The 10,223-nt window shown below is 40.9% G+C and overlaps 1 protein-coding gene across 1 annotated transcript in view; it reads left to right on the forward strand.

Annotated features, from left to right (window-relative positions):
- The first annotated feature begins 1,179 nt into the window (after nucleotides 1-1,179).
- LOC108533557 (disks large-associated protein 1-like) overlaps nucleotides 1,180-10,223 on the forward strand; it is a 79,783-nt gene continuing 70,739 nt past the window's right edge. Inside the window, exons 1-2 of the mRNA XM_017878332.1 lie at nucleotides 1,180-1,227; nucleotides 4,250-4,341. Of these exons, the coding sequence (XP_017733821.1) occupies nucleotides 1,180-1,227; nucleotides 4,250-4,341 (140 nt within the window). The remainder of the gene's footprint in view (nucleotides 1,228-4,249; nucleotides 4,342-10,223) is intronic.

Raw genomic sequence — 10,223 nt, forward strand, 5'->3', positions numbered from 1 at the left:
TCTCGCATCTCCTGACCTTGTGATGCCGCCGCGTCTCAGCTCAAGTGGCTGGGATTCACAGGCGCTTGAGGCCACGCGCCCCGGCCTACTTTTTTTTTTTTTGAGAAACTGTCTTGCTCTGTCACTCAGGCTGGAGTGCAGTGGCATGATCACGGCTCACTGCAGCCTCTACCTCTCAGGCTCAAGCAATCCTCCTTCAGCTCCCAAGTAGCTGGGAGTACAGGCGCACGCCACTATGCCCAGCTATTTTTTTTTCTTATTTTTTGTAGAGACAGGGTCTTGCTATGTTGCCCAGGCTGGTCTTTACTCTTGAGCCCAAGTGATCCTCTCACCTCGGTCTCCCAAAGTGCTAGGATTACAGGCGTGAGCCACCCAGCCTAATTATATTTTTTTAAAAAAAGAACTACAGGAGGAGAGTTGCCATATAAAATATCAAGATTGATTACAAAATTTTATTAGGAAAGTCCAGGCACGCAACCAGCACTTTGAGAGGCGGAGGCAGGCAGATCAGCTGAGGATGGGAGTTCAAGACTAGCCTGGCCAATATAGCGAAACCCCGTCTCTACTAAAAATACAAAAATTAGCCAGGCATGGTGGCACACACCTATAATTCGAGCTACTTGGGAGGCTGAGGCAGGAGCATCACTTGAACTCGGGAGGTGGAGGTTGCACTGAGCCTAGATCCCACCACTGCACTCCAACCTGGGCAACAGAGTGAAACTCCATCTAAAAAAAAAATATATATATATATATATATTTAGGAAAAAGGAGAGGGAAGGTCAATAAGCCTAGCAGATCAATAGGCCAGCAACAGGTCTGTATATATGTGTCACTTAATGACAGGGATACACCTGGGAAAATGTGTTATTAGGTGATTTTGTTGTGTGAACATCATAGCAGGTACACAGACCTAGAAGGCAGAGCATACTACACACTTAGGCTATACAGTATGGCCCATTGTTCCTAGGCTATAAACCTGTACGACATGACTATGCTGAATACTGTAGGCCATTGTAACACAATGTTAAGTATTTGTGTATCTAACCACAGAAAATGTACAGTAAAAATACAGTACAAAAGACACAAAGTGGTACTTCTGCACAGGGCAGTTCCATTATAATCTTATGATCACTATTGTGTATGTGCTCTATTGTTAACAGAAATGTCACTGTGTGTGTCATGACTGTATATGGGAATGCCTATATGAGAATGTATGGGAAAACATATGTGAGTAAAGTTTGGTATCAGATAAAGCTGGCATCTCAAATAAAAATGGAAAATTAGTTAATAAATGGAGCCAGATCCATTGATAACCCAAGGGAGGCAGTATAGGAGGGTAATATTAGATCTCTACATATGTATCTTTGACACAAACATTTCAGGATGGTGGATTTAAGAATTAAATACGAGAAAAAGATAACATGAAAGCATAAAAGAAAATACAAGAGGACTTTAAAAAAATATGCTTAGAGAAAAAGCCTTTCCAAACCATAAAAGCTGGATGTGACTACCTAAGATTCTCTCCAATGAAGGGCAAAGTTCAAAAGACACAGTGATAAACTGAAAGAAAACATCTGCAGTATATATAACAGAGAAAGAATTTAGGTTCATAAGATATAAAGAGATCCTATGATTAAGAAAATAAAAAACAGCCTAATTAGGGAGGAGACTAGTAAAGGATATGAACAGACAATTTACAGATAGAAACAAAGTCAATAATTATTTTTGGCTGGGTGCGATGGCTCACTCCTGTAATCTCAGCAATTTGGGAGGCCGAGGCACTCAGATTACGAGGTCAGGAGTTCGAGACCAGCCTGACCAACATGGTGAAATCTCGTCTCTACTAAAAATACAAAAATTAGCTGGGCATGGTGGCGCGCGTCTGTAATCCCAGCTACTTGGGAGGATGAGGCAGGAGAATCACCTGAACCCAGGAAGCGGAGGTTGCAGTGACCGAGACTGAGCCACTGCACTTCAGCCTGGGTGACACAGCGAGACTCTGTCTCAAAAAAAAAACTGTGCGTGTATATATACATACATATGTATATGTGTGTGTGTGTGTGTGTGTGTATATATACACACACTTTTTTTTTTTTTTTACTTGTGATACATTAGCAAAATTTAAAAGTTTCCCAATATTTAGTACTGGTGAAGATATAGGGAATTGGAAACTCTTATGCACGGACTATGAAAGGATGATAAATGATTTTTTTTTTTTTTGAGACGGAGTCTGGCTCTGTCACCCGGGCTGGAGTGCAGTGGCCGGATCTCAGCTCACTACAAGCTCCGCCTCCTGGGTTCACGCCATTCTCCTGCCTCAGCCTCCCGAGTAGCTGGGACTACAGGCACCCGCCACCTCGCCTGGCTAGTTTTTTGTATTTTTTAGTAGAGACGGGGTTTCACCGTGTTAGCCAGGATGGTCTCGATCTCCTGACCTCGTGATCCGCCCGTCTCGGCCTCCCAAAGTGCTGGGATTACAGGCTTGAGCCACCGCACCCGGCGGATGATAAATGATTTGATAGCATATCCTTTAAAGTTGCACATGCTCAATATTTTCCACCTAGGATTTCTACTTATAAGAATTTTTCCTAAACAATATTTGTACAAGTATTCAAAAGGATACATATGAAATATTATTTGTACTATCATACATAATAGCAATAAAAAGCAAATTACTTTGATACCTATTGCTTAGTCATTAAAAGAAATATCCTCATCCCTATAATCCCAGTACTTCAGGAGTTGGGGCGGGAGGATTGCTTGAACACAGTCATTTGAGGTCAGCCTGGGCAACATAGGGGGACCCCCCCCTACAAAAAATAAGAAAAATTAGCTGGGCATGGTGGCATGTACCTGTAGTCCCAGCTGCTTGGGAGGCTGAGAAGGGAGGATTGCTTGAACCCAGGAGGTTGACGCTGCAGTGAGCCATGTTTGCAATACTGCATTCCAGCCTGGGCAACAGAGTGAGATCCTGTGTCGAAAAAAAGAAAACAAAAGAAATACTTCTGTAGTCAACAAAAGGACTGAGTTGTATTTACTGACACGATAAAATGTGCAGAGATAGTAGTAGTGTTAATGAAAAAAGCATTGCAGAAGAAACATACATAGTATAATCTCATGTGTGTAATTTCAGTATTAATCATTTAAATATATATATACATTTAGACATATATATAAAAGAATATAGACAAATATACATCAAATAATTGACAATGATTCTTAGGAGACTTCCTTTTTCTAAGTTGTATATTTCTGTATTTTAATTTTATATAGCTTACATTGAATTGTTTTTATATTTAGAAACAACATTTCTTAAACACATAGTAGGAAAAAGGAATAAACCTAATAATTCTAAAATTTGGATTGGGACTAATCTGTTGCGTAGGCTATTAGTTCTATATGGGCATATTTTCTATGTAGCTGTAATATACACATAGCTATTTAGAAACTATGGGGTGATATTCAAAGTCAATTATTTAAGGGGAGAAAGATGAAGATACTCTATAGTTTATCTTAATGAGGTTAATATCTGAATCTCCCAATGTCAACAATTGTAATTACAATACATAAATTTTCCTCTTTATTTTCTATGTTGTTATCTTCAAATTCAAAACTTCCAGGCCGGGCATGGTGGCTCATGCCTGTAATCTCAACACTTTGGGAGGCCCAGGCAGACAGAACACTTGAGATCAGGAGTTTGAGACCAGCCTGGCCAACTTGGCAAAACCCTGTCTCCACTAAAAATACAAAAATTAGCTGGGCATGGTGGCACCCACCTGTAATCTCAGCTATTCGGGAGGCTGAGGCAGGAGAATCCCTTGAACCCGTGAGGCGGAGGTTGCAGTGAGCCAAGACCACACCACAGCACTCCAGCCCAGGCGACAGAGGGAGATTACATAAAAGAAAAAACTTCCACGAACACATTTCCATGTAGACTCCCTTCTAATACAGCATTTACAGTAAGATAATTAAGTCTAAGTACAGACTTGCAAATCTATGGAGGAATCTTAGACATTGATCAGCTACCTTGAGAGTGAATAAAATTGCCTTTTACTAAGAACAACAGAGTCAAAGAGCATGCAGCGAAGGTAGTGACGGCTCTCAGAAAATACACAAATACTGACTCAGGAGGTTACAAATTACAAAACATTCCAGTAATATTAGAGGTTTCTCTGATAAAATGTGATGTTCATTTTTCAAGCAAGATGACTGAAATGGAACTACTCTATTTATTTGATGATTTCTGCAGGTGGATGATGCTGAAGAACCTGACAAAACAGGAGAGAATAAAGCACCCAGTAAGTTCCAGTCCGTGGGAGTGCAAGTAGAAGAGGAGAAGTGGTAAGTCCACGTGCATATGCATCTTCTTTTGTCCTGATGTTGTGAAGTAACGTAAAAGTATTTTTCCCCATGATAAATCTACAAAATTCAATGATATTTTCCACTAAGTTTTGGGAGTATTTAAAGTGTGAAGTTGAATCAATATTAGTTGATTCTCTCCTGTACTTGTAATACTAGAGACCACTCCATTTGAGTTTTACTAGAATAGGACTGTAAGCATATTACATACATATAAATACTGTGTGCAGTACTCTTGGGTTGCCAAACTATACCTTTGGGGAAAAAAAAAAAAACCTTCCCATTTTATGAGAAAAAAATTTACCTTATTTCTATTTCTATTCCCAGCACTTAATAGTGTCTGGTGTTTAGTGTGTACTCCATGAATGATGAATGAATGAATGAATGAGGAAGATATTCCCTATCGTTATCCTGAATCACCAGTCCTTTAGATTACTCTTTACCTACTTTAGAGCCTCAGTATCTATAAATGGGAAATGTAGGATTTCATAAGATTACAGAATTTGGGGTCAATAATTTCATCTTGTAAATGAGAACTTGATGGAGAGAGGCGTGTGAATTTCTCAAACTGGGAGGTTCCTGGTGGGTAGAACCATGTTTTATTGATAGTAGTGTCCCCCAGCTTCCAGCGTTGTGATTTGCACCTACTAAATATACAATAAATGTTGGCTGAATAAAGTAAAACTGGAGTTATGGTAAGAGAAAGTGCTCTAGATTATAAATCAGTGTATCATCTCAACTTTGCTACTAACTTTTTGTGTGTTAATTAGGAAGAATCATTTGAATGTCACCTATCCATCCTTCCATTATCCATCCATTCAATAAAATCTATGGAGTGCCTCCTGTAATCAAGGCTACATGTAACATAAACTGAAAATCTGAAAAGGAGGAATTTATCAGTTTATGGAAGTGGTCCTGTTTTAGAACCTCTCACTATTGATTGACACTGTACTTTTAAGAGTTGTGTATATATATCATATACATATAGTTAACATATATTTATTAATAAAATATATATGTGTATATGTAATATATATATATATATAGTATGTGTATGTATAATATGACAAAAACCTTAATTACTTTTGCACCAACCTAATATAATTATGCAATGCTGGAAGCCCAGAAAACTGGTACAATCATTCTGGAAATAAATATGACAAAAGTTAGCAATAGTTATACATCTATCCATACCAATTGACCCAAAAATCACACTCATGGGGCTTGAATTAAATTACTCAATGAAAGGTAAACAATTGTGAAACATTATTTATCATTGTAAAAGAAAAACACTAATTATCAAATAACCACTAATAGCATGCTTTTGTAATTTATAGCACCTTACCAAGGTAAACTATTATACAGCTATTAAATATCATTTATTTAGGCCGGGCGTGGTGGCTCAAGCCTGTAATCCCAGCACTTTGGGAGGCCGAGACGGGCGGATCACTAGGTCAGGAGATCGAGACCATTCTGGCTAACACAGTGAAACCCCGTCTCTACTAAAAAAGTACCAAAAAAAACTAGCCAGGCGAGGTGGCGGGCGCCTGTAGTCCCAGCTACTCGGGAGGCTGAGGCAGGAGAATGGCGTAAACCCGGGAGGTGGAGCTTGCAGTGAGCTGAGATCTGGCCACTGCACTCCAGCCTGGGCGACAGAGCGAGACTCCGTCTCAAGAAAAAATAATAAATAAATAAATATCATTTATTTTAAAAGGTGGAGAAACATGGGGAAATTCCCATGATACAATGTTAGGTGAAAAAGTTAAATATATAATATCCATGCATAGTGTTCATGCAGATGGACAAGAACTGAAATATAATACATACAAATGGTAGGTTTAGGAATGACTTTTTTCTTCTACTCTAAAAAGTTTTAGTAATCATTGTTTTTTTGTTTGTGTGTGTGTGTGTGTGTGTGTGTGTGTGTGTTTGAGACGGAGTCTTGCTCTGTTGCCCAGGCTGGGGTGCAGTAGCACAATCTTGGCTCACTGCAACCTCCGCCTCCTGGGTTGAAATGATTCTCCTGACTCAGCCTCCCGAGTAGCTGGGACTACAGGCGCACACCATCATGCCCAGCTGATTTTTGTATTTTTAGTAGAGACAGGGTTTCACCGTGTTGGCCAGGATGGTTTCGATCATCTTGACCTTGTGATCCACCCGCCTTGGCCTCCCAAAGTGCTGGAATTACAGGCATGAGCCACCATGGCGGGCCAGTAATCATTGCTTTAATGTCCTACACATATGTTTCTTTATTAAGTGTTTTAGAAAAAGTTTTGAAAGTATACATTTAGTAGACATTAAAGAAGATGTATTCCTCGCCGTGGGCAGTGGCTCACACCTGTAATCCCAGCACTTTGGGAGGCCGAGGCGGGTGGATCACCTGAGGTAAGGAGTTCAAGACCAACCCGACCAACATGGTGAAACCCGTCTCTACTAAAAATACAAAAATTAGCTGGGTGTGGTGGTGGATGCCTGTAATCCCAGGAACTCGGGAGGCTGAGGCAGGAGAATCGCTTTAACGTAGGAGGCAGAGATTGCAGTGAGCCGAGATCACGCCGTTGCACTCCAACCTGGGCGACAGAGGGATATTCTGTCTCAAAAAAAAAAAAAGAAAGAAAAAGATAATACAGTCCTCCATCTCCCACCAGCCCAGCTCGGTGCCTTTTCTCAATGATGTAGTTAGTGGTTGACAGCACAGACTCTTGAGCCAGAACACCAAATCCTGGCTCTGCCCCTTACTAGCCAAGGGGCCATAAGCAAATTACTACCTATCTTTGTGCTTTAATTTCCTTATATATAAAAAAGGGGGTTACAAGTAGTTTCCACTATAAGCTAAAAGGAACTCAGAAGTCACCACTCTATCTTAACAAGTAAAAATCTCAGCAAACTAAAAAATCAACATCTCTTTGTGTATCTATCAGAAGGGCACAGGGCACACTGCTTCTCCCAAAATTGGAGAAACAGACAGACAGATACAGATAATTACAACTTACTGGAGTAGAAACACAAGTAGAAATCTCTGCAGGAACCCGCACAGGGTAAGAAAACATAAGCAGTAACTGAAGAATTGTTGGAGGCTCAATATTGACAACTCTGAGAGTTAAAAGCTCCAACGAAACCCAGTCACAAGGAGACCTCACACTTTTGTGAGTTTTACCTCCAGGAACTCTACCAGGTCCTCATAGTGAATATCAGAGAAAAAAATCTCTTTGTGCTTCCAGGAGGGGGAAGGAAAAAAGAACTGCTTTGAAATATGCCAGCATGTTCTCTTATTCACAAGCCCTGCACGCAGCAGAAACTATTTTCCCAGAACCTTTTGCTGGCTGGGGTTTTATCAGAGCCTAGAACCTACCTAGGGGAAGGAAAACACTCAGCTGTAGTTCCCTCTAGCCTTCCACATGGGGGAAGGGACATACCCAACCTCAGCCCCCTTCAGGCATCTTGTCCCACATAAGAGAAAAAAAAAAACAACTGAGAAACACTGATGAAGTTCACAGTCCAGGAGCACAGGCTCACCAAAAGGCTGAGACTAATCATAGAACTGTAGAGCGCTTTTCCCTCACCTTACCAGTACATTACTAAATGCCAATTTACCACAGTTCCTTTCACCCAGTACGTCATGCCCACTTTTCAAAAAATTACAAGACATACTAAAGGGTAAAAAACACAGTTTGAACAGATGGAACAAGCATCAGAAACAGAGTCAAATATGGCAGGAATGTTGGAATTACCAGGCCAAGATTTTTTTGAAATTATGATTAATAGTCTAAGGGCTCTAATGAAAGAAGCAGAACATGCAGAGAGATGGAGAATGAAAAAGAATTCTAAGAGAGAATTAAAAAGAAATGCTGGAGATAAAAAACACTCTAATAGAAACAAAGAATATCTTTGATGGGCTCATTAGTAAATTGGACACTAATGTCTACATTTGAGGATATAACAATAGAAACTTCCAAAACTGAAAAGCAAAGAGAAAAAAGACTGATAAAAAAAACAGATTATCTGAGAACAGTGAGACAGCGACAACAGGTGTACTTTATATGAGAGAGGAATACAAGAAGGAGAGGAAGGAGAAAGGAGCAGAAGCAATGTTAGAAGCAATAATAACAGAATTCCCCCAAATTAATGTCAGACACCTCAGATTCAGGAAGCTCAGAGAATACCAAGCAAGATAAATGCCAAAACAAGCAAACAAACAAACTAAAAACAAAATACTACACCTAAGCATATCATATTCAAACTTCAGAAAAATAAAAGACTTTTAAAATCTTGAAAAAAATGAGAGGGAAAGAACATCTTGCCTATAGAGGAGCAAAGATAAGAATTAGGCCAGGTACAGTGGCTCACACCTGTAATCCCACAATTTTGGGAGGCTGAGGTGGGTGGATCACTTCAGTCCAGGGGTTCGAAACCAACCTGGGCAACATGGCAAAATCCCATCTTTACAAAAAATGCAAAAAATTATCTGGCTGTGGTGCATGCCTGCGGTCCCAGTCACTCAGTAGGCTGAAGTGGAAAGATTGCTTGAGCCTGGGAAGTGGAGGTTGTAGTGAGCTGAGATCACACCACTGCATTCCAGCCTCAGTGACAGAGAGAGACCCTGTCTCAAAAATAAACAAACAGAACAAGCAAACAAACAAAAAAGATAAAAGATAAGAGTTAAATCTGGCCAGGCGCAGTGGCTCATGCCTGTAATCCCAACACTTTGGGAGACCAAGGCAGGCAGATCACCTAAGGTCAGGAGTTTGAGACCAGCCTAGCCAACATTGTGAAACCCCGTCTCTACTAAAAATACAAAAATTAGCAAGGCGTGGTGGCAGGCACCTGTAATCTCAGCTACTCCGGAGGCTAAGGCAGGAGAATTGCTTGAACCCAGGAGGCAGAGGTTGCAGTGAGCTGAAATCATGCCATTGCACTTCAGCCTGGGCAACAAGAGCAAAAACTCCGTGTCAAAAAATAAAAAATAAATAAATGATTATATCTTTGTAGTCACAGTTACTCAAGAGGCTATGGTGGAAGGATTGCTTAGGGACAGGAATTCAGATCCATCCTGGGCAACTGATAGAGTTTGGCTGTGTCCCCACCCAAATCTCATCTTGACTTGTAACTTCCACAATTCCCACATGTTGTGAGAGGAACCTGGCAGGAGGTGACTGAATCACGGGGGAGGGTCTTTCCGGTGCTCTTCTCATGGTAATGAGTGGGTCTCATGAGATCTGATGGCTTTAAAAATGGGAATTTCCCTGCACAGGCCCTCTTCTCTTTCTCTCTCTCTCTCTTTTTTTTTTTTTGAGATAGAGTCTCGCTCTGTCGCCCAGGCTGGAGTGCAGAGGCCCGATCTTGGCTCACTGCAAGCTCCGCCTCCCGGGTTCACGCCATTCTCCTGCCTCAGCCTCCCGAGTAGCTGGGGCTACAGGTGCCCACCACCATGCCCGGGTAATTTTTTGTATTTTTAGTAGAGACGGGGTTTCACCGTGTTAGCCAGGATGGTCTCGATCTCCTGACCTCGTGATCCTCCCACCTCGGCTTCCCAAAGTGCTGGGATTACAGATGTGAGCCGCAGTGCCCGGCTACCCTCTTCTCTTGTCTGCCACCATGTGACATGTGCTTTTCACCTAATGCCATGATTGTGAGGCCTCCCCGGCCACATGGAACTGTAAGTCCAATAAACCTCTTTCTTTTGTAAATTGCCCAGTATCAGGTATGTCTTTATCGGCAGCATGAAAACGGACTAATACAGCAACATAGCGAGGCTTAGTCTCTATAAAAACACTCAAAAATGAAAAAAATTAAAAGAAGTATATCCAACTTATCGGAAACCATGCAAGAACAGAGTGAAATTTTTTTTTTTTTTTTTTTTTTTT

The sequence above is a fragment of the Rhinopithecus bieti genome, unplaced genomic scaffold (genome assembly GCF_001698545.2).
Source record: "Rhinopithecus bieti isolate Rb0 unplaced genomic scaffold, ASM169854v2 scaffold_11839, whole genome shotgun sequence".
Classification (NCBI taxonomy): Eukaryota; Metazoa; Chordata; class Mammalia; order Primates; family Cercopithecidae; genus Rhinopithecus; species Rhinopithecus bieti.